Here is a 27500-nt window from a genome sequence, read left to right as displayed (position 1 = left end):
CGGTACCTTAGCCAACTTTGAGAAGGCTTGACAGAATTTTGCAAGTCTTGGAACAGTTTCAACTTGTACACCCAACTCGTGAACCTTAGAGGTTCTGTAAGAACATTCATGCTGCAAAGGAAACTGTTAAACATAAGTACTTATTTTAAAAGCATTAATTGTTGCTTAATGAATCCCTGTCCTTTTAGGATTCTGGCATGCCCTGACTGAGCCTGAACGTCAGGATTCCCCATGAGAGTATCTTCCTGGCCCGTCGTGGGTTGTTCCCTTCCATTGTTTACTCCCTCTTACCTGGCTTGCAATAGGCTCCTGATAGTATCAGGTGAAGAGAAAAATACCCCTTTCATCAAGATGTACATATGGAAATTGAAATCTGCAGTTGTGCTTGTGTGCTCTTCAGTGATGCAGGAAATTAATTCAGTTCATCAGGACAAATCTCATCAAGGTGTTTCTTCCCCAAAGACTTTCAGCAAGGCATTTTTATCAGTATAAATCCTAGCGATGCTTTTTATGCAAGTAAAATTTTGTCAACGTGTTCTTCATTCTACCAAAAAACATAGGGAATGAAAACGCAACTATACTTTGTCAGTGCATTGCATAAAGTGGTTTACAACACACAAACCCTGCCAAAGTACTTAATATTTTTTTCTACAGCAGAGCTAGTGGTAATGAAATACAACTTGACTAAGTAAGTGGATATAAAGACGTGGAGGTAAGTGGTGGAGGCCATGAGCTACTGTCATCCCTGGAGACGGCGCTACCCGAGGAGCGGTCCCTCTCTTTTTGAGCCCCATCTTGCTGCATTCTGAGGTGTCACTGTGAGTTTTTTGTTCTGCAGTTTGGGAAACACGTTCTGTTGGGGGTGGCCATTCACAGGGCACTCCTGTGCCTGTGAATTGCCCTGACAGTGACAATGGTGCCGCTCTCTGCGTGCCTGACCTCCTCTATCCCTCCTGCCCCTTGTGGTGCCAAGGCAGTTCCCAGCCCTTCCAGGAAGCCATGGCAAGAAAGGGGCCTCGGTGCCAGACCCTCCTCAGCGAGCCAGAAAATCCCAGATTTTGCAACAGTGTGAACAACAGAGAATTAAAGTACTGGTCTCGTCTCACCACTTTTGTCACGTCTTGCACGTTGCCTTTATTAAAGGCAACTTTTTACTAGATTGTAAAGCTTTTCTGTAGCTGCGGTTCATCATCTGTCAGTGAGTTGCTCTTGGGAGGTTTTCTCCTGCATTCCTATGGAGGATTAATGGAGCACGTGTCCCGGGCCCTGCAGGAGAGCTCCTTGCTGCCCTTGGCATTAACATCAGCCGTACTTACCCAAAAAGCCAGTGTTCAATTATCACCACCCTGTGCACCAACATCCCTCGGGAAAAGAAAGACATTATCTGTCTAGTTCAAAATATGTTACTTTCTGCAGAAGAGGGTACAAAACCAGTGTGTTGCAGGGGGAAAAAAGTCAGCTCAGCCTGACGGGCCATGTAAGTCAGTCCAAACGAGACGGTAGGACTTGGCGGGGGGGAACACTCTCTTAAGTGAGAGATTGTGGAACATTTTCAGGGTGATGCTCGTGTCAGGAATACAGTGAGTGACTTTGAGTATTTGTCTGAATCCTGAAATATGAAGAGTCTGACACTTGTGCCAAGGATGCAGGGTGCTTGCTCAGAATATTAAGTGCATCTGCCAGCAGCTACTACCCACCCTTCTCTTCCTCTCCACCTTTCCTCCCTTTCAGCTTTTATCACTCTTTTAAAACCAATGGCATCTAGGGAGGAAACTGTTGGCTCTTTTTATGGCTGCAGTTACTACCCTCAAGGTAATAAGGAACAATTTGCTTTAAGTATGTGTAATAATAATCCTGTATATTTCTTATTTCATAACTTAAAATGCAGTTTACATTCTTTTTAGTGCTTTCTTGATGCTTATTTATTTATTTTTATTAATGCTTTTTTATTTTAAACATATTGTTTTCATTAATGTTATATTTAATATTAATATTTTATGACTATTTATGTTTTGGTTGTTTATTTTTAATATTAGGTTAGCTTACACAAGCCAGAGGTTAAACTGGAATCACTGAAAGAAGACATTAGGGATTTTCTGAAGACGTCAGGTTTGTAATGCTTCATTTCAGTAGCGATTGGGGAGGAATTGATGCTTTCATGTATAATTATAGATCTTTCTGATAACATAAGTGTTATTCATGGTCAAAAACAGTAGTTCACGTAGCACAGTGTCTTGACACTGACAGCAGCCAGAGGCAGATATCCGATAATTCCCGGTTATGGAGTACATGTGTTCCAGTGCATATCCTACAGATTTTGAGAACTTGGCAAACTCGGACACTTTCCGTGGGTTATGTTTAAAATACCCACTGAGGGTAAAATTTATAATGTTTTGTAATGCAAAAATGACATGATTAATTAACTACAATTAAATATATACATGTGTAACTTAAAATCAACATTTGTGAATATAATCCTGACAGAGGACTAAGTTTCTTACTGGCTTTTGCATTTTATAAATGGAGAAGATATCATTTTATAACAATGTCACAGTTTAATAATTTTGAATCTGACATACCCTCTGCTTCAATTAATGGTTTGTCTTGTTCTTTTGTATAAAAGTGGTTCCATAGAAGAAAGGTTGTAGGTTACAGTTTCCAGTAAATCTAGTGAAATTAAATAATTAAACCTACTATCGCTTTGAGCAACTGAGACATAATCTTTATTTTTTCAGCCAGATCTCAGTGGAGTCCAGCAGCATTTTGCAAACCATACCTTTTAAAGAAGTGATTTTATCACTTTATAAAATTAAGATCCTGTGGGTTTTTTTTTTTTTTTTTTTTTTTTTTTTTTTTTTTTTTTGTATGATGTAAGAGCTTAGCCACTTTCAAAATGGAAATTAGCCTTCTGTGTCAAGGAGGTACTCTTAAAAATTTTACCTTTAGTCAGCTTCCATTTTTTTGGAAGCTGTGGGCTATGTAACTCTAAAATGTCACTGTCTAGTACTCGAAGATTCATAATTACCACGAAAAAATTGTGTCTATTAAAATTTATGGTTGGTTTAGTAAACATGATGGTTTTGAAAAATAGTGTATAATATAATCCAAGCTACTTTGTAATGATTTAAATAGTGGACAGAATTACAAGATATTCAACCTTTATGTAGATGTCAGCTTTTTTTCTATTGTTTTTCCTGCCTTAATTAGGTCTCTTCTTGTCTGTCCACTAGGTAGATATAAATTGCAGCAGGGCGGGAGATTATGGCCCCTCAAATGAATAACCACACTTTAGTTTATGTTCCAAAAAAGCCATTTTAACATGTATTATTTCAGTAAAAGTTGTCTACTGGATTTTTTTATTTTACAGGTTGGGAAAAGAAGCTTCAGAATGCAGTTTATAGTGAACTCAATGTGTGAGTTTATTCAGTATTTCTCTTAAATAAGTTGTATTTGCATGATTTACTTTTAATTTCTGTGTTTATATAGGAATGTGATGTGTTACTACTGACTGCAAGATCTTAAATGTATCTGTCATACCAAGAGTGCCTGCTCCATTTCTGTTTTTTCAAGTGCCATGCTTTCTTTTCTATCCTAGTCTAAACTTTGTGTTCAAATGCATTTTGAAGACATAAAGAAATTATTTGGCATATTTGTGTTGTGCTAGCAAAGGTGTTGACATCATATTGTAATTTTGTGTAACTGAGATATTTATTGCAAATGCAGTCCAATTGTTTTCACGTTAATGATAGCATTGCGTATGTTTATTGTAATAATTAGTAAGAGATCTTTAAACTGAGATTTTAGATTTCTAGTCTTACAGATAAGTGCTCCTCTTGGTGGGACATGATCCAGAGCACAGAGCCCTTTGACTTCTGGAAAGTGTATTTGCAAGGTGGTTAAAATCAGCTTTGAAATGTTTGGCGATAACTGGAAAGAGGTTTGCAGCAGTAGGGTGTAAATTAGGCTTAAAAAAACCCAGTCTTTTTCCAGCTTTTGTATTTTGGCATAATGTGCGGGTACATACTCAACTCTTGTTAAAATGTTATTAGTAGGCTTGCATATTTTTGTATCTTCAAACGTGCATGCTCATAGTAAAGGATAAGGGGAAAAATGCTTTTAAATGTAATGCATATTTTATTATTTTAGCTTTGATTATTATCCACAGTGTTATTTTATAAGGACTTCATAAAAATGTTTAGTTTGGCAAATAAGACATTAAGTAAACAAAATAAAAAGCTGAACATTTAAAGTATACTCTGCTCTCTTTAAGGTTTCCTTCACCCTGTCATCCTGCAGCACCTCCTGAGCACATGAAAGAGCCATTAGCTTATATGAGGAAAGCACAGGTTGGTTGTCATCATTTTTATTTTTTTAATTAGAATTTTGGTTAGACTATTATGGTTTTTGAGATTAGGAAAATAAGCTTTATAATTTTTGTGATTATATGTGTAACAAGGCTAACATAAATGAAATTTTATATGTGTGTATATTTATATATTTTAAAATGTCAGGATAATTCTACAACCGTGAAAGAAAAATGTTTATAGTAAGATGTAGTGGTAAGTAGGTGAATATAACAGAGTAAAGACAGTGGGAAATGTGTCAAGGATCAGAATTAATTTCCCTTGGGAAGAGGAAAACCTGTAGGCATAGGTGAGTTCACTTGTGGCTACAAAAAATTATTTTGAAGTGATACAGGTAGGCAGTTCAGCAGTGAAGAACAAGAAGCTGCAGAAAGAGAGGAATATTCAGGAAGAAAAGATATATTTAATATTAAAAATGGAAAAGGAAGAGGAAAATCTAGAGCTAAGGAGCTTAAGGACTGTTGTAGAAGAAAAAAGAGACTAGAAAAGATTAAAAGAGGATTTTGATGTTGGGAAAAGGAATATTTTTACTTTGTTGGTTTTATTGTTTTGTCAATACATACCATTTGAAATAAATAAAATCTCTTTGAAAATTTAAAAAATGCTTTAAAAATATGCATCACCAATCTCAGAATATCTGAGGTAAGGATAAAATTGAGTTTACATCAGTCGTGCTTTGAAATATATTGAGGTATTCTTTTACAAGTTATTCAACAAATTGTGTTACTTTTTCAGTTGTATTGTTGCTTATTCTAGTGTGTCTTACCTTGTTGTCCTATGCTTTAAATCTTTAGCATTTGGAGATAAATATTGTATTAAGCAGTTTTTCTTCTGTGACATGCAACATAATGCCTCAATTCAGTGTCCCCAAATAGTCAGTCAAGTCAGTTGACTACTGTGAAAACAGAGGTGTTTATAGATTTATCTCATGCAGTTTTCCCAGTTTTTTTTTTTTATAAAAGAGTATACAATATTTGTTGTATCGGATACTTTAGTGTAGAAGAGGCAAGTTTCACAGTGTATTAGGGAGGGATAGAAAAAGCCCTGTCTTAAAGTGTTTCAAAGTTTCATAGCCCAATTTAGGGTTTGCTCTTAGGTATCCATTTCCTTGTCTAAATCTTTTTTTAAAATACAACTGTTTAATATACAGTTTAATATACAACTGTTTTAAAATACAACTGTTAGTCTTTTTTTCATAAGGAATTGTTGATAATGGTGATAGCTGCAAAATATTTAATATCCAGTTAATATCACATTTTCCTAAAACAGTGTGAGCTTTTTCTTTTCAGACCAAACTTGTCAGTATAGGTAGTGAGTTCATAAGAAAACAGATCAGTTTAAGTAGGACAGTTTAATCACAACTAGGTTTTATTTGTCTACTATTTTAGGTAAGAAACAATAACCATTTAAAAAAAAAAAAAGAAAAAACAAAGTGAGTGCTTCCAAAGCGAGTGTTACCATATTGGAATTGTGGGGTTTTTTTTGTTTGTTTGTTTCTTTTTTTATTTGTTTAAAATATTTGCAAACAGCCAAAATGAAAATACACAATTTGCTAATACTTTTGGGATAATAAAATCCCATACAGTATATCCCATATAATATATCCCATATAATAAAATAATAAAAATAAAAGTGGAAACTCACTAGTTTATTTGTTAGGTATCAGAAATCTAATTCATGTTTTATCAGTAGAAATTTTTTTTCTACTGATACAATTATTTTCCCTTTCTTATGAAAAGGAATGGAAATATTATCCTTTTTCCTATAAAAACAATTATTTTTCCTTTATTTGTAAGTTGATTTTTTTAAGCTTGTTTGTCCTTTAACATTATAACATCACAGTTAATAAAGAATATTTTGATAGCGTCAACAAAATTTCTCCTGATAAAAAAATCATTTTTTATACAATGCATTTATTTTTATTATGTACAGACAGTATGTAAGATTCTATTTCCATTGCTAAGAACTAATTGACATTTTCTTTATTCTTTCCTATTTTAATTAATTTTTCTCATCTTCAGAATTCTGGAAAGCAGGATTGTACTGTCTGAAAACCAACTTGCTATATTATCAGTATTGGAGTTATTTTCAAAGAACCATAATTAAAACCTGTATTTTTCAAGGATAGATATTAAAATTTTCATAATTAAAGCTAGACTTGCATTTTATATTCTCTTCAGTAAAGCACCTCCATAGGAAAGGGTGGAACATTCATGAAAATGAATAATAGTGATGTATATTATTCACATAATTGTATTATTGTCCAATTTCTAAAAAGTACTGCCATAAGTATCTACATATCCTTGAATATTAATGCAACCTATGGTATATTTTCTAATTGTGTTCTTGAGATCTTTCTTCGGGCTGAAATACATTGGTGGATGCAGTGGCTTCAGCCTATGATCTGTTAGACCTTTCCTAGACAGAAAAACGCTACAGCTCTTTTCCCTGAAAAATGTAGATTGCAATGTTTACAACTTTCAAGCATCAGATGGTTTCACATTTCTGGTATTTTCTGAGTTACCATTCTCTTCAGTATACTTACAACTTTTGATGCACAGCTTAAATCTCTCCACCTTGTAAAACAGCAGAATTATTACTTAGAAGTGTTTAATAAAGGCTGAAATGTTAGTGTTGGATTCTGAAATTAAAAAATGTGGACTTTTGTTAATTTGTTTTACACTCGCAGCAGAGCTTGGTGTGAATTGGAACATTTCTACAATTGATTAGATTTCAATGTTGACTTTCTCCTTATCTGTATTTTTATGAGATGAGAGAAGAAAAAAAAAAAAGAAAAAGAAAAAGGCAAGCCTCTAACTGTTTTACTCCTTGACCTCACTGCAAAAGTGGTTGGAGATGTGGGAGAGCTCTGCAGCAGCACAGTGCCCAGGATTAACATGCCTGGCCTGGCAGGTGTCAGTCTTGCCAGGGAGTGAGAGCCTCCGTCGCTCGAGTGAGATGGGAGTCTTGCTGAACTCCCGTCCTCTTCCTCTGGGCTTCTTCTGTAGCTCTTCCCTTCCCCTCCCTTCCCCTCCCTTCCCCTCCCTTCCCCTCCCTTCCCCTCCCTTCCATTCCATTTGAACATTTGCCCTTCCTTTCATTTGCTTCTTGTCTATTAAACTGCAGACTCTTTCAGATAAAGCATTAAACTTTAAGAACATCTAGTTAGACAACAGCTAACTATTGCAGAATTTGTGGCTAGAGCAAATAGCAAGTAATAAATAGAACAGAGCTAAATGAAATTAACTGGAGCCTTTGCATTCATCTGGTTGAGGCTTGACTCATCATCCAGAGAAAATTAAATCACATATAAATCTCATCAGTGCTGCTGTAATCACAGGAGCAAAATTTTTAGTAAACTGAGTAATATCAGTTCGTATTAACTTCAGAGGAATTGTTCCTAGATCAGGCACTGTATAGAATACTTGAAGTCTAATTCAATAGTCACATCTATTTCGTTAAGCTTTTCTCTTTCTATTAAGGTATTTCCTGCATCTGTTTTTCTCTTTGATGAGAGAACTGTCTTCTGAATACTGTTTTAGAAGAACTAATTTTGAACATTATGTAATTCCTGAGTTTCTTTGAAAATCAGTACCGTCTAGAATGTCTTTTGAGCAGAAAGACTTAAAATGGAGGAGATATTCTTTAAAGTCATTACTTGGCTTATTACTTATCCTCTATAATTCATTGCCCATCTTGCTACTTATAAATTCTTTGGAAAAAAAAAAGATTTTTTTTCCTCTGAAAAAAAATCTGGATGCTGATATGCAAGGGAGCTTGAGCATTAAACAGTAATGGCTGTGAAATGGAAGCTCTTTAGAGATCAGACACATGAACCGCTCTGCAACTGTGTTGTGATGGATCTTGACGGTGGTATAGAAAAATGTTCCATTTTATTATTAAGTACATTTTAATAACCATGTAAGCATTTTCTTCATCATTTTGCTGATAGCAGGCATTGACATTGTTATTCTTTCTTACCAGATGACTTTGAAAAGCTGCTTATATTCCTTTTTTTTTTTTTTTTTTTTTTTTTTTTTAATATTTCAGGGAAGTTGGGAGAAGCGAATTCTAAAAAGCCTTAATAGCATGTGCACAGAACTCAATATCCCATTAGCACAGAAGGTAATGTATTAATAGCTTTCTCTTGCCAAAAGGACATTTTTGGAAATGAAGCTTGTTTTTGCATACTGTATGTTCATTTTGCGCATGGTTATTGAGAGCTGCAAGATTGTTATCCAACTCATTTCAGTACAGAATAATTTCCAGAGAGAGTGACAGCATATGCACCCATTGAACTCCGGAGAAGATGAAGTGTGTAGGTTGATCTTCATCTTCTCTTGCAGTAATTGTCCTCTCTAGGGAGCAGCAGGTTGGAGAGCTGCTTGCTATCTTAATTTGCAACATTCATTGCTTTCTCTAGAGCATTTTTCTGTGCAGGGTGAACTATATAACCTATAACTGCACAGCCTGTGGATAATATAGTTGTACTTTGCTGGAGAAGGCAACAGCTGAACTGGCACTTTAGGACAGGGCAGTATTGGTACATCAACACAGAATATTTTAGCATTCCTTCCATGATGGTTTATTCATTCATTTAGAGGTTGTTTAATTATGAAGATCTCAGAATTGCATAATGTTTTGTTCTTTACAGTTCTGCTGGTGTATGTCTCTAATAACCAGCATGATTTATTACATGGGGTTTTGGGGTTTCTTATGTGTGTTTGCCTTTCTTAACTGTGCCTCAAAAGATGAATCTGGTGACAAAATCTAACAGCTATAGGGAGTAATCACTAAAGCCTCAGTAGTATGAACCTCACTAGTAAGTGGCCTAAAATTTCATTAGTAAACATGCAAAACTAGTTAATGGCTTTTGTTTTTTTTTTTTTCTTCTCCTTGGACTACATCCCTTATATGCTTAGAAAAAATATATTTTCAGACTAGGGATAATTTGTAAGCAAAATAGGTTTGCATTGCTAGTACAATCTCTCTTAAAAATGCTTTTATTTTTATTTTATTTTATTATCTTTATTTATGTGTCTGAAACAGCATGTTTTGACCTGTTCAGTTAACATTGAAGAGCTTTCTTGTGCCTTTCAGCGGCCTGCGAGTGAACAGAAAGAGCTGCTTAATAAATGGAATGAAATGGGAACTGATGAGCCTGGTAAGATTAACTAAACTTATGTGCATTTTATACACAGAGAAACAACATCAACATGTACATCTTAGATATTAGGGAAAATGGACACAATGAATTTATGGAAAACCTATTTCTGTCTTTCTTTTTTTGGGAGGTTCATTGTGCATAAGTAAATATCTGCTTCATTTGTCGCTTTATTTTCAAGCTGTTGTTCTAACTGATTCTTCCCTGGGAGATTATGGTCTGATCGTTCCAGTGCTTCAGTGATCTATGCAGCTGGTACAGTGCTCCTATTTTTATGGAGTTAGAATAAATGGAAAAAAAAAAAAACTTCATCACTATAGATAGTTTTGCTCAGTCATTTTGTTAGCAAAAGATAAAAATAATGCAAGAATAGTCATATTACCCTTTGGGAGAGCAGAATAACCAAAATTGGGTAATATCCAAGTTAATCAAGAGAAATGATTTTGCAAAGGTAACAATTTGTATCCCATTCAGTACCACCTAAGAGAGATCTAATATATGTTATGGACTGTCTATGACTATTCCCCATTTTTATTTGACTGTAGTATGTTTAATCTAACAAACAGTATACCATGTTAAAAAGCAGTCTTTGTCACACCTTCTGCTCAGTTAAATACGTGTATTTTAGAGAACTGAGGCACTGACCAACAGTAACATAACTTTGGAGAATGCGTGCTGGTTGTATTTGTGGTATCGGCAATGATATTTTAGTCTTTGCAGTAATATATTATTGAGATTAATAAATGCTGTCACAGACACAATCAAGTTGCCTGGTTTTCGTCTATTTTAGTTTTAACTTAGCATTGTTGAAATCTTGTTTCAGATCTAAGTCTCTTCCGGCCTGTTTATGCACCTAAAGATTTTCTTGAGGTAAGTATTCATGAGGCAATGATCCAAACATTGACTTGATCCATTAGAGTCATTTAGGTGAAGTGGAAAGAGTAATTGGTAAGTCTTAGGCAGGTTGGTTAGCAGTACAAATTCCTATTGGCCTAAAAAAGCCAGAGTGATGTGACGGGATCCTTGCACAGGGAATGATATCATAGAAAGCTGTGCTACAAAGGACTTCCAGTATCTTTGAATTTTTATTTTTTAAGAGATTGTTCCTATGTATATTTTCACAATGACAAAACTATGAGCATTTCTAGAGCCCTGAAACAACCTTTTATATATCTCAGTTATGTGTCTTAAAGCTCTGATTCTTTTTCTCTTAAATTTTATTCTTAGTTTTTGGGTTTTATTTTATTATTATTTCTCCTTATATGAAGGAAGATGTTCTGGGGCAATGCTATTTGGAAAGAAATTATATTAGTAGCAAATTACATAGCAGTTTGACTGAATGCTACAGAGGATTGCCAATATAAGAAAAGGGATAAAAAAAAAAATTCAGAAAGTGATACTGAAGAATATGCCAGAATTTGTAGCCATCAGAAATACAGTCTTGGTGTTCAGAAGCTAGTTTTAGTCAAGCTGTTTCAGTGTAGACAGAACTGAATCTTACGTATCAAAAATTACACATGCGTTTAAAGGTCCTAATGTGGGCTTGCTTTTCAAAGTAGAATGTGTTTGCTTCCTGAAAATCTGGCTCTGTTTTTGCTTTGAAAATATTTACGTAAAATTTGGACCTGTGTATGATGGTTGCAGGAGACGGTTTTATGCCTAACATGGAGTTTGTGATACAGGTGATATTAAGAGCAGTTATAAATGTAAATTTCTGAATATGTGCAAAGAATGACAGAGCTACTGTTCTGAAGGTACTGATGAATCTTCGAAACCCAAATTATGAAAATGGAGAACAACCAAGTTTCAGGAATCATCTGGGGCTAATTCAAGTTCCTCTAAAAGTCAAAGATATTCCAGAATTGGTAAGTAATTCTTTCTTACAAGAGTTTTCTAAAATAATTGTTTTGCCTGCCTGATTAATAAGATACTAACCAGAGTAGTTTAGTAAAGTATATTCATATGGAGCTAAGTTTCTCCTTTTGAAAATCAAAATCAATATGAACATATAGGGGATCAGCAGTTAAAATACAGAGAAAACAAAGACTTTAAAAAAGATATTTGTATTGAAAAATAAAACATACATAAACAGTAAATTATCCACAAAGAGCGGAGTTTTTGTTTTATGCTACCCAGATCACTGTCAATTTCTGAAAAAAAACCTGCTGCACATTTTCTTCACTTACTGTGTTTTCTGTGAAACAACTGTAAATATGTGATTCATGTTTGTGAAATACAGATTTCTGTATATAAAATCTTTTTAATCTTACAGAGCTCTTTCAGTTATACTTCGTGGCAATTAGTTCTACTGTTTTGTTACACATTTCACAAAATGAATAAGTTGACAATGAGTTTTTGTTTTCCCTTGAAATCCGTCACAGTTGGCTGTAAATGAGAGGAAACGTTTGGGTAGCAGTATTAGCACTGAAGAACAGGAGAGTTTAAAGTGATAAAAGTTCTGGAGAACTTTATGTTAGTGGGACAACTTGCATTCGGGTTGGAAAACAGCATCAAATACTAGGTGTGACCTGATCTTTTATTTATCAGTTTATTTAAACGAGGTTTAGTCCATAACTGACTTGAAATTTGAGGCTTATAACTGAAACTAGAATAAGGATTGGTGTAATATTCTTTTTCCGTTTTTAAATACCTGAGCTCAAATTTCCCATACATACATTTAAAATAAGTATGTTTGTTTTAAAAATATTTGCATTAACTCTCTCTCAGAAGAAATATCTAGTGTCTTAAAGAATATATAAAAAAAAGTACTTGCTTTTTATGTTTGTTTCTTTTCAGAAAGAAGACTTCAGTGAGCTAGGCTTAAATATAGGACAGCTGGGTATTGATGATTCAGCACAAGTGCCTCCTGGTTAGCTAATGCTGTACTTCACTCATTTAAATAGAACACTTATGAGTACAATACTGTGCAGTTATCAAATAATTTGTGTATTTTTTTACGTAATTAACCATAAATACTTATTCTGTAGCTGTGACAACAGTGATTGTCTTGATGGAATATCGCTAATTCTAGATAATTCAGCAAACATGAAGAGCTGATTTTGAAGACTAAAAATTGCCAAGTTAGGTTGTAATTATATTCACTTCAGGTGTTTATATATTTCAGGATCAAATCTGGAGGAAAAAATTGACTGTGTTCAGAAATGCATAAAATATCAATATATGTTAAATCATCAGTATGACACTGCTGTCACAGATTGGCATATATCCAACATTTTTTTAATGACTGTCTTTAAAAAAGAATGCACATATACTAATATTCATTCTCATAAATAGTGTCTAACTACTGTTGTTTTTTTCTTGTATGCAGCCGTTATTCCTGTAGAAAGAGGTCTTAAAAACTATAAAAATGGATAATAGAATGCTGATGTAAATTAATTTTTAGTAACACCAGCAGTAAAAATGGGCAGAGCATTGTGACATAGTAAAAATATAAAATATATCTCTTCTTATTTAATTTTTGCATTTAATTTCTATTTATTTTCTAGAATTCTTTGAAAATGAGCATGTACGTGTTGGACAAAAAGGTATGGATCTGTTTTCATCTGTAATAAACCAAGAAAGCAAGATAGCATTTGGTAATGCTCTATCTGTATGTAGCTTTTGTATTTCAATCAGTGAAACAGTGAGTAATGCCACTGTAATTTATTCCAAGACAGACAAGGAAGCATTTACCATCTACCAGTAGGTACAGATAAATAGTTCCACAGATGATTGACTAAAAACTAAATAGGAAGCACAGACACACAACTTCTGGATGAGGAGTTAACCTGTGCCACTGCTGAATTTCATTTTAAAATCCAAAGAGACTGCACTCCCTTCTCTGCACACACAGTTCTCATTAGTGTAATGGGTTTTACACCTGTGCATCAGAACAGATTCTTTTTGATGGTTATGTGCAGAGCTTGATAAATGCTGCAATACTTGGTAACCATGGAAAATTCAGTGATTTGTCCCTGTAAACAGCTTTTTCGAAACAAATGCCTGTTTTTCCTGCAGGTTGAGAAATTATCTGTGAAAGGAAAAAGAAATGATCATTCATTAGCCCAAGTTTGCTCACAGTGGAAACATACAAAGTATGTTTGAAAGCCATCAATGTTTATTCCTTACTGTCTCTTGTGATTCCTGCTAAATCATCACTATTAAGAAAGAAAAAGGTTTAATAGCTTCCCCAAAGTCCTCTATCCCTTGTGTTCTTGTGTTAACAAGGCAGAGTTTCTTCCATATTTTTATTTCTGTGGTTCTTCTTCATCCCTCATCTTCTGGATCATCCTGATCCAAGTATAAGGGTACAGTAGATCACGTAACATCAATGACAACATTTTTCCTGGACTGGCATAGCTAAAGGTGTTTACCTTATAACTCCTTACATTTAAGTAAGTAATGAAATAATCTGGGTTTTATATATATTTATATAAATATAAATATATATATATATATAATAAGCATTAGCTTATAATAAGCTAATAATAAGCTAATAATAAGCATCAGCTCTATGTCTGTGGAGAAAGAAAATCTTTAATCTCCAGAGTACGTACACCAAGAATGGGAAAACATGACAGTTCTCTCCAAAGTGGAAAATTCTTGCCCATAGTGATGGGTCAAGAAATTTAGATTGTTGATGTTTAAAAAGAGAAGTGGCAATCTCCTACTGAAAAAGAGAGACCATTCTGGGAAAAATAAAAATACACATACAGGTAGTGCCAGTGGAAACTAGTCATAGTTACGAAACACAGGACTGTTTTGTGGCTGTACTGCTCCACTTGCTGCCCATCTATAGAAAATACCTACGAAGTGTTTCTGTGACTGAGAGCTACTTCAGACCTACATTGTGGCATCCAGCACTAAGACCTACTAAGACCTACATTGTGGCATCCCACTAGCTAAGGCCTACAGCAGGGTAAACCAGGTTGTGTGTCCTGTTCCTGAGCTGTCCCCTTACAGGTACGTAGGGCTAAACTGCACTTCAAGGATCCACCAAAGAGTTCAATTACTGATTTTTCTCTCTGGCTTTCTTGATGCCTGCATGCATACGCTTTAATCGTTAAATAAGTGTTTGAACTTATTTGCTGACATTCTCTCAGTGTAACAGGCATGGCCTAAACTCAATCTTGCCAAAGCATTATTTGCACGTAAAGCTATAATGAACTAATATGGGTTTGGAAAAACAAAATAAAAGGAGTGGATCAAATTCTAGTGAAATAGGTTATTTGTTAAGGATAGCATCTTTAGTTCCTGTGGTTTTTTTATGCTCTTCTAAGTAGATAAAATTGAAATGTTGGCTGCAGAGGTTTTTTTTTTTCTGGTTTAGAATAGAGTAGTGATTCTTTTTGTGCAGATTTGGCATAGGCTGTGGAAAATATATGAATTTACAGAACATTTTTAAAAGAATATAAAGTTAAGAATTAACTAACTTGCTATTTTGATAGACTTTAGTAGCATTAAATTACCTCAGTCCATGATGTGCTTTATTCCTTGCAGTTTTAGCAGAGCAGGATAGTGCTGCGGCGCAGCAGTACGTTCGTCAGGGATGTCCAACGGCGCTCCGAGCTGAGCTGTGGGCTCTCATTCTGAACATTTCCAATCAGCCAGAGGTAAGGAGCTAGCTGAAATTAAAATATAAAGTGAAAGCACAAACCTAGCAACACATCTTTTCTACTGATCTTTCTCCAAAACAGGAAAACTCTACCAAGTCATCACAGAGATTGATAGACATTTTACAAGAAAAACACACGTGTTTACATGGAAAACAATCTCTATGCTGTGCTGAAGTTTTTAGGCACTTTACTAATTTTTAGACAGATACACAAACAACATAGAAGTAGAACAAAGCTACTCACTCCTATTTTCCAACTAGTTCCTCCTATTTTCTGTTATGATGCTGACTTTTTCAGGAGGAGACAAGATAGAACTTGGGAAGAGAATAGAACCTGTCTTCACTTTTTTTGTTAACAAGAGTTGCTATAATTTTCCTGCCTATTCCAGCTTGTTATCATATGCATACACATATCTTAAGAATTGATTTATATTGAGCTTCCTCTTTAATAGCTTCCTATTAAGCTCCTTGTTAAAAGAAACCAGCAAAAATATTGCAAAATGTTTGAATGCATGTGTGATTTTGGAGTACACTCTTTTGCTGAAACCTCTTCCATTTTACTTCTTTTCATCAGTTTTCTGTTTTTCTTCTGTGGACATCACTGGTTAGACAGAACCATAATTTGTAGATAATTGCAATCAACCTGATTCTTTACATTCACATTAATAATATAGTTGAATTAAGGCATATGAAGTTAATAAATATTTTAATGAGGTTTTAATGAAGTTCAGTGGACTGTAGAAATGATTAATTTTCACTTATTGTTTATAATAATTTTAGTGACTGTAAGAGGAAAATCTATATAAGCTCCTAATTTATGCAAAATGTAACTGAATTGTTCGCTGATTCAGCAAGGTAAATGTTTAGTACAAAACACTGGACCAGTGATATATAAAAATGGGCTTACGGAGACAAATTATGTCTTCAAATAGGAGTATTTTAAGAAACCTTCTTTTTGCTTATTAATTGAGAGTGTGCTTTACTCTGTCTAGCAAAATATTTCTGCTTCCCTTCGTATCCCTTTCTTCCTTTGCTTCCCCCTCAGCCTCTCAAACTATTCAAGAGAGTTTCAAGAGAATAAAAAATAATGGAATGAGATTAGGAGACTATTAGGTACTAGAAACCCTTTTTCACATTTGAAAAGATTATTTAGTAGCATTTAAAACTGTTTTGAAGAAGAAGCTGGTGTCAAGGCAGCATGGGAGAAGAGAATTTGCAGCATGGATGTGAAGTCATTTAGAAAGAAGGACATCCCAGTTCTGTCCCTTTTATTCTCCTGTCATTATTTTTGGGGATTTCTGCTGCCTCATTTGCTTTCTGTCACTACTGGGGTAAATTCTGTAAAATTAAAGAATATTTTAATCCATTTTGTTGATGTGAAGCAATTATCAATATCCCTGCCATCCTCTTGCCCTCTAATTAAAAGAAGACAAATTAGGTGATTACCTAATGATGAGTACCTTAAACTACTTAGAAAGCAGCAACAAGATGATCTGCGTGCCGTCCCTCTTATGAAAACTAGTCCAGCTTCCAATATGCTGTAGAACAAAAAGGTATCTAGGCTCTTCATAAACATCACTGGTTCTGAGACCAACTGGTCTTTAAAAGTGACAACTGAAAAGCTGTCTGCAACTCAGTTGGCTTCTTGAGAAAAATCAGCAATTCCCAACACCACTGTTTTTAGGATAAGAATGAAAACGCTGTAGTGCACAGAGTCACCAAAGCCTGCAAACTTGCCTGGCTTTCTGCTGAATTGCAGATAACACACAAACATAAGGGATAGATAGTAGCAACCTGAAAATACCATGGTATTGGCTTTAAAGTCTGGTTAAATGCAATTAAAACACTGCAAAAACGTGCAGTTTAAGTGCACAGTGTTTTTGCATATATGTAGCATTGGAAGAACTCAGATTGAGATATGATCACAAATTAATTAAGCTTCACAGATCTTGATTGCATTCACACACTGTGTTGTTTATGCCACCTTTTTTTTTAAGAAAGAAAAAGAAAATATGGTGTGTATCTGTACTTAAACAATATGGTATTTGTCCTTATTTCAAATTAACAGTGTAAAATTGTATTAATTCTAATAGGTTTGTGACTGTATATTAATTGCCACACTTCAGTACCAGAATGATGCAAACAACAGTTAGAATGTCTCCTAGCTTTTTTCCTACTTTTTTTCTCTGTTCTCTCCCATTATAATGCTCTCTCCAAATTTCGTCTTCCTTCCATTTGCTCTTTAAATCCTTCCTACAGACTTGCCTCTTCAGCAGCAAATACTATCTAAATCCTGTGACACACAAGCTGTTTTGTGGTGTTTGTAGAGACCATTGAAGTCAAAATAGTTCCATGAAGTGGGAAAGACCTTTGGGATTGCTGGTTTAATTTATAAATCATTCCAAATCCATCTAAAACAATTTGAGACTGTGGTATTCATTTGTAGACACAATAGCAGAGAGCTGTTTGGGGATTTAGGGATTGTGGGATGGCAGCATGACATTTAATTTTTTTTCCCCTGAAAGCTCTTTCTAAGAAGAAGGGGATATAATAAAAGCAGAGAAATGTGTGTTTCTCTTGCTTTCCCACTGATTCAGCCTAGTGCATGTTCTGTAGACATTCAAAAGTAGTTGAAGTTTTAGAAAGCTGTCTGACTTCTGTGTGGTCTTTGATATTTTTATCACTTTAGTGTTTAACTAAACTATCTGGATAACTGTCTAGAGATTCATACTAGATTAGATTGTAAATTCTGACAACAATTCAATAATGCTGGAAGTTGTGACCAAATGTATTCATGAAGAAATATGTAAAAGCAGAAGGTATCCAAAAAAAAAAAAAAAAAAAAAAGATTTTGAACATTGAAAAGAGAGAATTCAAATCTTTTGTTTGAATTAACTACCTCAATTACTAATTTTCTAAAATATGAATAAACAGAAAGCTCTGTCATTTTATGAAGACTGAAATATCTGCCTCATTCCTTACAGATTAAATTTGAATAAACAGTGATGTGGTGCTACATCAAATATGCCATAGGCGTTTCAGTTGAATGCCTTTTTGTAGTTTCTCATGACTTTTATTAGCACTTTACATCCCCAATTTGAATAACTGGGAAAAACTAGTAACTCAGGTGTAATTTAACTTTTTTTTTTTCTTACGCTGAAAATAATAGTATTTTTCATTTTAGGATATCCTGTATTATGAACAGCTTAAATCAAATGTGATTCAGCACAACCTTTTAGTGGACAGCCTGATTTATAAAGTAAGTAACTCATTAAACAGTGATTAAATGATTATGTACTCGTTGCAACAATGTTTATCTTTGTGGGTATGTATATGTGGGTGTATTTGTATATTTAATGAAGAAAATGTTATGTACTTGGTTTCTAAGGTCTGTAGGAATAATCAGACTGTTGACTATTGAACTAAGGACTATTGTAAATTCAGTCCTTGTGCAGAATCCTCAGAAGACCATTTCTGTAGGACTGAACCCTAGCTTTAGTGCAAGACATTTGTTTGAACTGAACTGTGAAGTCGTAAGGAAATGGGTCTCCAGAAGGAATAGCTTCCTTTGGAAGGAAGAAGACATTGGGGTCCAAAGATTTTCTAATCCGTGAGAGTCTGAAGAGATGGCTTTCAGCTTCCAACTATTTTAGCTGTACCTTTTTTATTTTTAATTTCAGGATGTCAAGCTTACAGCAAGCAATGATGATTACTATTTTGTATTTGAGGATTATTTATATCAGGTATGTACTCGGTTAGACATTTTTCCTTAAAAAACTTTTCTATAGAAAAGCTAGGAAATACATTTCTCTGGGATAACACAATCTTTAGAGTGAGGGCCACCTTTGTATTTCATGTGTGGACACATGAGTAGAGTGGGACTCTTGAGAGGTGCATCAATGTTTGCTGCATTAGAAATGTCTTTTTTCCTTCTGAGCATGAATTAAATCTTCAGAGAGGTGAAGCAAGGTGAGTTTCTAGCACTCCTGCTTTGAGGTTTCCTCTGCTAAGTCTTCTTCAGTGTAGTGAGCCAGAAAACATGAAACCAGCTGCATTCTTCCTCTCTCAGTTTTACAGTAGTAAAATACTGACAGAAGCTGTGATATACAGTGAAAGTAAGACTTGAAAAACATATTCATGTTCCAGATTAAAGATAGGAATATTGCTTGGCAGTCATCTACTAGAATAATGTAAAAGGTATTGACATGTATTTAAACTGAAAGCATTAATTCTGATTCTGCTAAGGGTATGTATGGTTATTTTCAGCATTCTCTGCATTCTGAACCTGCTTTTGGCAACAGGCAAACCAACCAATTTATACAGAATTATCTTGTTTGCTGCCCATTAGATTTCGTTAAAGAGACGGAGATTACATTTATGAATTCCCTAATGTGTAGTTGATTGCAGTGTCAACTTTAATGTCATGCAGCAAACTTACTGTTTTCACAGTCCTTTCAATTTCATTATTCACATGTAACCAGAATAGGGTTTTTTGTTTGCTGGTTTTAGAGTTTTGTGAAACTTTCTTGCCAGTAATCTACAGGATAAATAAGCAAAAAATAAATAAACAAAAGCACATTTATTTGGGGGAAATTTTGAATCTCCGCCTCCCCCTTAAAATCATTCCTTTTATGCATTGTTTTTCTTTCTGATTTTTCCTGTTATCCAACAGTTTGTCAAATATTTGTGTATTTAAAAAGGGGTTTGTATGATTTTCTTTAGCATTATCCTTTTTGCAAATAAGGAAAAGAGTTGACGAGCTTATATAACATCATTGCAAATACTTTTATCTAACATCCTGCAGAACGAATGCATGCAAAGAGCCCCACGCAATGGTTTTTACATATAGTCATAACTTACGTTTCAGCTGCAGTCTGCCTCTTACAGAGATACCTAGTTTTAACTTAAAGTAAAGACTTGCAGACACCAGTACTGGATGCAGTATCCTTAAAAAAGAAGAAAGAAAGAAAAAAAAAACAAAAAAAAAAACCTCATGTATTACAGTTACATTCTTTCCTCTATGAGAGAAAATAATTTATGTCCATTTTAAATTAGTATATGTTGGTAAGAGTAAATGAGGTAAGAGACAGATGCAGAGTATTACATTTGCCTGTGTCTTGTTATTGTCACTTATATTTTGGCAGTTGTGAAAATGATTGCCTTTCGTAAAGAAAATATTTACCTTAAACTGTTCAAGATAAGAGACTATTTATTTTTTAAAATATGTTTGTATCTAAGAAGTGGCTTTAAGATTTCCGTTAAAAAAAGATAGCGTCTCAACATGTGATCTGTTTTCAAAAAAAAATGAACTAGGAGTGTTCACATATCACAATTTTTCTCTAATGTTTCCATCACAAATACGGACATCCGAGCGACATTTGCAATGATTATTTGAAGGATATCATTCTTTTAATTAACAAGAAAATAAGTAGTGAAACAACGTTTAAAACCCTTCAACAATGTACACCTTGGGCATTGCTAAAAGCCTTGTGCAAGAGCGGAGCAGTTATGCAGAGGCAACAGCAGGTTTTCTTACTGCCTTATTTTTGCCCCCTTGTGTGCGGTCCTGACAGCGCAGGCTTTCATTGCCTGAAAACATGAGACTATTCCAGCCATAAAACGTAATTATAACCATCATATATGTAGTCTAGTACAGCTGTATGAAGGACTACATTATTTTTGTTTTTATAGGAATGCTTTTAGTATTTAATTTTATACAGAATTGCTGTGAATACAAGATCGTTCCTTTATAGAAGTAAACAGATCTATATTACATTATACCAGATTGTTGCAAAATGCAAAATGCATCTCAGACCTTACGATTGCAGGATGAATGTACTAATCTATTATTTTTGAAAGAACTAAATGTAGTGCAAGCACTTTGTAAGGCCTCTGGGAATGAGTGAGAATGCAAGGGCCAGATTTTAGGCCTGCACACATACTAGAATGATCCTTCTTCATTTGGCTACTCATTTGCCATGTTTTCCATCAGCCATAGGGAATGAATAGGAAAATGAGCAGTCTAAATAGCAGTTGCATGTAAATTCACATGCAGAGGTGAAGAGGAGGGTTGGAGAACACGGATATGGTCCTGACAACGAATGAACATGAAAATAAAAGCAGCCAGTTCAGAAATTTGAAATGGGGGCAATAAATTAAGTTCAGGAGCTGTTAGCCCCTAATAGGTGCCAGTAAAGCCAGGTGCTAGTGTCTGTTTTATGAATCACACGCTGTTTTATGAATGCAGTAAGTCAGCTGGGCCTTGTGTGCTGTGCCCTACAGGTGTTGCTCTGCTTTTCCCGAGACACCTCCGTGCTGGAGCACTTCGCCTACAGCAGTGCCACCCCACCTAAATCATACATACGAGGTAAAGGAGGTTGTTCTGAAAAAGAGTGTAAGGATTTCCATTGCTGGCTGCTATAACTGGTATATGAATTTCCTTTATGTTCATTACACGTGGTAAGATACACAAAATAACAGGAGTTAACAAAGTGGTGTATTCAACTGCCTTGTGCACAGACTGTCCTCGCAGATTGCGTGAAGATCAGGTTACCATGATGTTCTTTTTCTGCAGTTTTCTATGTCTCTTTTTTGTTTTATTTTTATTTTTTTCCCAAATAAATCAAAACCAGACCCTTGACAATATGGCGTAATATTGACAGCAATATGGAACATCATGGATAATCATCCGCCCATTTTTATACTGCATTTTAATGTTGTATCTGTCTTACCGTGTCACCTCCATGGTTTTAGACTACATTAAATGTCAGGAATGTCACTAGCTATAGTTTTTATAATTGACACTCAAATTTTATATTTTTAATTTATATCTTCAAGCCGTTAAACAGTTTAATTCTATTTTATTTGTGGGTTGATGATTCACAGGAAAACTTGGAGTAGAAGAATATGCTGTTTTTTATCCACCAAATGGTAAGAATTACACTATTGCCTCCTCTAGTGGTAGATTGGAAAAATGCAGGGTTTCAATTTATTTATTTTCCCCACATATACCCACTGACTTCTTTTCCTATTACAGATGATATTTCACTGTTTTTCTGCCAAATTTGTTAATTTAAGGTAGTAAACTGGGCTTTTGCTTTAGGTTGTTTTTTCTGCTCCAAAACCACGTCAGGCTGGTGTCAATAGCTACATATGGAGTCTGTCGGTGTGTGTGGGAAGGAGAGGGGAAACAACTTCTGGTGCAGCAGCTTATATTCTGCTTGTATATCGTCACTTAAGGGATAGGAACGATACGTGTTGAAACCGTCTGACCTGTTTCAGTGTTTTACAACCTGCTTCTCTTTTCCTTCTGGCATTTGCGTTCCTTTCTAAATTCTAACATAACTAAATGTATTTAAGTTAATGCCAATGCCCTTGGTGCTGCTTCAGTTGCTAAAATTCTCTTGGTTTTTATTTCGACCTTGGCCACCCCTGTGCACTCGATCCTGCCCTGCTCTCGTGCTGCGCTGCAAGTTCAAACCTTTTGCTCTTGAAAGGAGCAAAATCTCTACCCTTGCCTCCCGCTCCTGCCTTTCTAGCAGGGTCAGTCATCGCACGTGCGCTCGCTCCCCGGCTCCCATTCCTGCCTCTGCAGCTTCTCCCGCAGCGTGGCAATGAGGAAGCATTTTCCCCCTGACCTTTTGCCAGAACAGCTCCCCCTGGTCTGTCCTCCAGAAAAATTAATGAATGGGAGTTCATATCCTTTGGAAAAGGAGAGAACTGCCGTGGCCCAGCTGCCAAGTCCTCCAAATGCTTTATGTGAGCACTTCGTGACTTACCAGAGCTCTTGGCCTCCTTTTTTTCCTGCGCCCTCCTTGTGAGCCCATGACATTTTCTGCTTGTCCTTTATCTGAATGAGGTTCTGGTTTCAGCGAGGCTTACGCTGCCGCGGCGGCGCGGGGCTGGGCTCCTCGGGAGCCACAGCATGTGCTCAAACACAGTCGTATCGCAGCAGGCGATACGGGTCCTGTACTTAAATATTTGCAGGAGCAGGACCTGAGACCGCAGGTGCCTTCACACAGGAAACGTTTTACACCTGTGGTGTGCAGAATGCAATCTAGAAACTGGGCGAAAAACATACACTTTGCATGGCTAAACAGAAATGTGAGAGAATAAAAAGAATGAAGAAATCTCACACAGAATTACAGAAATCTTTTTGTTTTGTAGGTGTAATTCCTTTCCATGGCTTTTCCATGTATGGTAAGTGTGACTTAAATATAAACTTTGAAGTAATAACTCAGGATTTCTTTTTTTCATGTTTCAGTTTAAAACTACATATACTTCTTTGCAACCTTTAAACTTTTGTGTGCTCTTTCTTGCTCTGTTAAGATTGCTGTGGATGATTCTAAGAATTGCAGCCTGTTTGTGTTTACTTTGTGTTTATAATCCCTGTCCCGGTGAGCGGGGCAGGGAGGCTGGCAGGGGAGGACGGGAGGCCCCAGAGCCCCCCGCGCTCACGTGCGGTCCCAGGGACCCCGCAGAGCAGCTCGCGGCCTCCAGCAGCGCTGCCAAGGCAGGAGGTGTCTGGGAATCCCCCAGCTCGTTGCTGCTGCCCTGAAAACGTGTGGGCTTCGCGAGGCCCTTGCGGGCGCTGCGCCCACAGCCCCGGCCCCTCTGCGCTCGCGCACCCTGCCAGCTCCTCCACCTGCACCTGCATCCCCTGCACATGAACACCAGTAACACCCTTCTCTTCTTCTCAAACCTCCGTAAACACACATTTGTGTGAACAGCTCACACCTCTCCTACGGGTGCAGGTGTGCCGGTATTTTCTGCTAAGCCAGCTCTTGAAATGGGAGGAAAGAGACAGGGGGAAAAACAACAAAAACAGAAGCTTGGGGACTGCTGCTGCTTTATAAGTGTAGTTCACTTCAGGTTTTCAGTCAGCTGTATTGGAAGCCTTCTTAACTTATAAAACGTCCCTGTTTCTCAGATCTTAGAACAAATAAAATGTTCTCTGGAAATCAGTCACTCTCATGTGAGGTCATTGTGGCATCCCTAAGCAGTTTTTAAATACATTCCAATTTTCATAATATCTGCTTTCGAACAAAATTATAATTATTCCTGTCTTACGAATGGGGAAGCAGGTTGGAGAGAGCTGACTCCAAAACTTGCATTGCTCAACTTGACATTGCCCAGCGACATCGTCCTTAAAACTGGGCCCTCAGCCCAAGGAGGCCAATGCCACAGGCAGTGGGCTCGAGTTGGCTTCATTTCTTTAAATGCATCAAGTTATTGCTTAGAATGTGTCATTCTCTTCATTTAACTGTAGAAACAAATATGTAATCTCCATCTAATTACGTGGTTAGTTATGATTTTGCTAATTGTGCTGCTACAAATGACTTTTTTCCCCCCACTTCACTTAGGCATTGAGCTCTTTTAGTAGTCTACTGTGTTGAGTCAATTGAATTCTTTAATCCTCGCAGTGGCCCCACTTTGTTTTCTGTACCACGAGCCTTCCAAGCTGTATCAGATGTTCCGTGAGATGTACGTGCGTTTCTTCTTCAGGCTCCATTCCATCTCTTCTCATCCCTCTGTAAGTTCATGGAGAGCTAACACCCCCTCACTTGATCCTCTGTTTGCTGTGGAATGATAATACACAGAGACGTGGTTTTGCTTTTCCATATGACTGAAATATATGGTTTTAAATAGGGTATTTCAAATGACCTTTGAAAGAATATTAAGTGACTCCAGGTTGGATAGTTCAGTTTTCTACCTCATTGTTGGTCTTTCTTTGCCTATAGAATAGTGTGGACTTTTGTGTAATACACTTCTCAGTTCAAGACATCCCTTAAGTGGGTACTTAATGCTATTTTAATCAGTGACGTGTAAGTACACTCTTAAGTGCTCTGGGGCAGAGGGATTGGACTGTAATCTGCTGTATAGTTTCAGTAATCTCAGATTAATCCCTCTTTATTTAACTCATGTAGCTTTGTGGGACAGCACATGCTTTTTACCACTACCGGAGGCTGGAGAGAGAATTTAAATACCTTTTGTTATGCTCATAGCCAGGTGTCTTAAATAGCACTTACTATCTATTTTTGAAAAGCAGTAAATATTTTTTCTTCTCCTTTAAAAAGTGCAGAATAGTTATATTACATTTTAAGAACATTGATTGTTTAAAAGCAAATGCTTTTATGAATGCAGCATTATGAAACTGGGCATATACTTTGAGTCATTAGGAGCAGGGAAGCTGATCAGACAGGAATGTGAAATCATTTTCGTGGTAATTTTTATGTGTATATATATATGTGCACACACATATAAGGTTATTTTTTAAATGTTAACTTGTTCTTTTGTAGTTATACTCATTGGTGTTTGTTTTTAGTTATCAGATATAACTGATAACTAAATATATATCAGATATTTCTGACACCCTCAGCTTTTTTAGCTCATACGTGGTGTAACTGATGTGTTTCCTCAGAATGGATGTATTTTCAAGTCATATTGCAATTAAGTATATTGTATTAAGCCACTAGGTACTCAGACCCTGCCATACAAATCCCCTAAGTGACTTAGGGCTGCAAGGGACCTGCTTGTAGTTGAAGGATCAAGGCTTTGGTGGCTAAAGGTGTTAGAGTTGCTCTTATGCCCTGTCCACCTGGCCTGTAAATTATGTCATTAGTAGTTTTATTGCTTCAATTAAGAACACGTGGATGTTGTGCTGATGCTGTTTCTGAGATGTTACAGTCCTATTACTATTCAGGATATGATTCATATTTTATTAGGGCATTGTGTCCTTATGCTTGCTGTTTGAGACTCTTCTGCAAACCCATCTGCCCCAGCTCTTCTATCACCTCCGGGAAATTGGGGCCCAGCCGTAAGTACCTGCTGCTGGCTCGCTGCTCAAGCTGCAGCTCAACTCTGCTGCAAATGCCCTTTTAAAGCATTTTAACTTAAAATGTGAGAGTTTTTTTGGAAGTGCAAATACTGATGTGCCATTTTTTCCCTTAAAGTCAGTGCACGTCCTGTGGCTAAGCTGCAGAGATGTCCTGCATGCCTGTTGTGTGGGAAAGGAGAATCGTTCTTTGTGTTTCTGTGAGGAATGCTATGTTATTGGGCTAAATTTCAGTAATTCACATCAGATATGATGGACGTTATCCCAAAAAATGTTGTTAACCTCCTAAGCAAATAGTTGTTTACCTCTTAAGTAGTAAGTACTACTAAATGCTAAGTACTACTAAGTACTGAGTACCTCCTAAGTTCATGAAACTAGAGCTTTATCAAAGGAGATGGAGAATGGCTTTCTGAAGGCTATCCCCAAAAATGGATTATTAATACTGCAAGAGAAGATGGCTATTGCCACTGGGAGAGCAATACAGAAAAATAGCCAAAGATTTTCACTTAATAGAATATTTTAAGGTATCTGTGCGGTCATGGTGAGAGAAATATAATGATTACTGTTTATCACTTGTTTGCAGGCTACGAATTTCATTTAAGTGGATGGTTCGAGCGTTTTCTGGCTATTTAGCTACAGACCAGCTCCTGCTGTTGTGGGACAGAATCCTAGGATACAACTCCCTAGAAATTCTTGCTGGTAAGGAAATTATTTTTACCAAAGATGTTAAATCCAGGAAGATGCAAGGCAGATACAGTTAGCTTAAAATGTATTTTGAGCAAAGGAGAAAATGTAGTTGGACTTGAATATTGAAAGCAGATAGCAGAGATAGAGAAATGTGAGATAAATAAGGTTATATGTATATGTATATCTCTATGCAAAATATGCGAAGTAATTTTTGATAATTTGTTTTTTATTATTATTGCTTGCTGCAATAGCATTCCAAAAATGCTAGATGCTTTCTGATCGGAATATAGGATGGTCTTCCAGTGTAAACATTCTATGTGGCAATATTAGATAGTATAAACAACATTCTCGTTTCATGTTTTATACTGTTCAGAACTGAAGTACTATTAAAATACTATTTAAATGCAAATTAATGGCTGAAATTAAAGGATTTAAAATCACCTTTTCCCTCAAATTTAAAAGCTAGTCACTAAAAACTCGTTAAAAACTCTAATGATAATGACTAAAAAGTCATGAGTAGTGACTAAAAGGTCATTAAAAACTAGGGGAGAGAAACATTTTCCCTCAGACTTTTCACAAGGCTCTGCTGCTGTTGGTGCCGGTCAGGACGGGCAGCGAAGCGGCTCGGAGCCCTGACGCCCGTTCACGTCCTGCAAGGCAGAACCCGGCTGGTTCCCGGGAGCGGGAGCGGCCGCGCCGGGGGCTGCCGGGCGCGCGGCCTAACGTGGCGCCTCTTGCAGTGCTGGCGGCGGCCGTGTTCGCCTTCCGCGCCGTGAACCTCATGGAGGTGACGTCGCTGGCGGCGGCCGAGGTGAGCGCGGGGCGGCGGGACGCGGC

The 27500-nt window shown here is 36.3% G+C and overlaps 1 protein-coding gene across 2 annotated transcripts in view; it reads left to right on the top strand.

The window, feature by feature from the left end:
• Window positions 1–27500, top strand: part of TBC1D19 (TBC1 domain family member 19) — a 33789-nt gene that overhangs the window by 4728 nt on the left and 1561 nt on the right. For both annotated transcript variants that reach the window (XM_026037735.1, XM_026037736.1), the window contains exons 2-20: window positions 2037–2109; window positions 3368–3413; window positions 4271–4346; window positions 8415–8489; window positions 9465–9528; window positions 10352–10398; window positions 11283–11393; window positions 12325–12397; window positions 13035–13073; window positions 15028–15140; window positions 18327–18401; window positions 18823–18885; window positions 21425–21509; window positions 22028–22072; window positions 23309–23341; window positions 24565–24674; window positions 25867–25958; window positions 26560–26675; window positions 27404–27474. In XM_026037735.1, the coding sequence (XP_025893520.1) occupies window positions 2037–2109; window positions 3368–3413; window positions 4271–4346; window positions 8415–8489; window positions 9465–9528; window positions 10352–10398; window positions 11283–11393; window positions 12325–12397; window positions 13035–13073; window positions 15028–15140; window positions 18327–18401; window positions 18823–18885; window positions 21425–21509; window positions 22028–22072; window positions 23309–23341; window positions 24565–24674; window positions 25867–25958; window positions 26560–26675; window positions 27404–27474 (1407 nt within the window). The remainder of the gene's footprint in view (window positions 1–2036; window positions 2110–3367; window positions 3414–4270; window positions 4347–8414; window positions 8490–9464; window positions 9529–10351; window positions 10399–11282; window positions 11394–12324; window positions 12398–13034; window positions 13074–15027; window positions 15141–18326; window positions 18402–18822; window positions 18886–21424; window positions 21510–22027; window positions 22073–23308; window positions 23342–24564; window positions 24675–25866; window positions 25959–26559; window positions 26676–27403; window positions 27475–27500) is intronic.

This window comes from Nothoprocta perdicaria, unplaced genomic scaffold (genome assembly GCF_003342845.1).
Source record: "Nothoprocta perdicaria isolate Ctin4 unplaced genomic scaffold, notPer1 scaffold_2, whole genome shotgun sequence".
Taxonomy (NCBI): Eukaryota; Metazoa; Chordata; class Aves; order Tinamiformes; family Tinamidae; genus Nothoprocta; species Nothoprocta perdicaria.
Note: the sequence above shows the minus strand (reverse complement) of the source record. Positions and strands in the feature narration are given on the sequence as shown.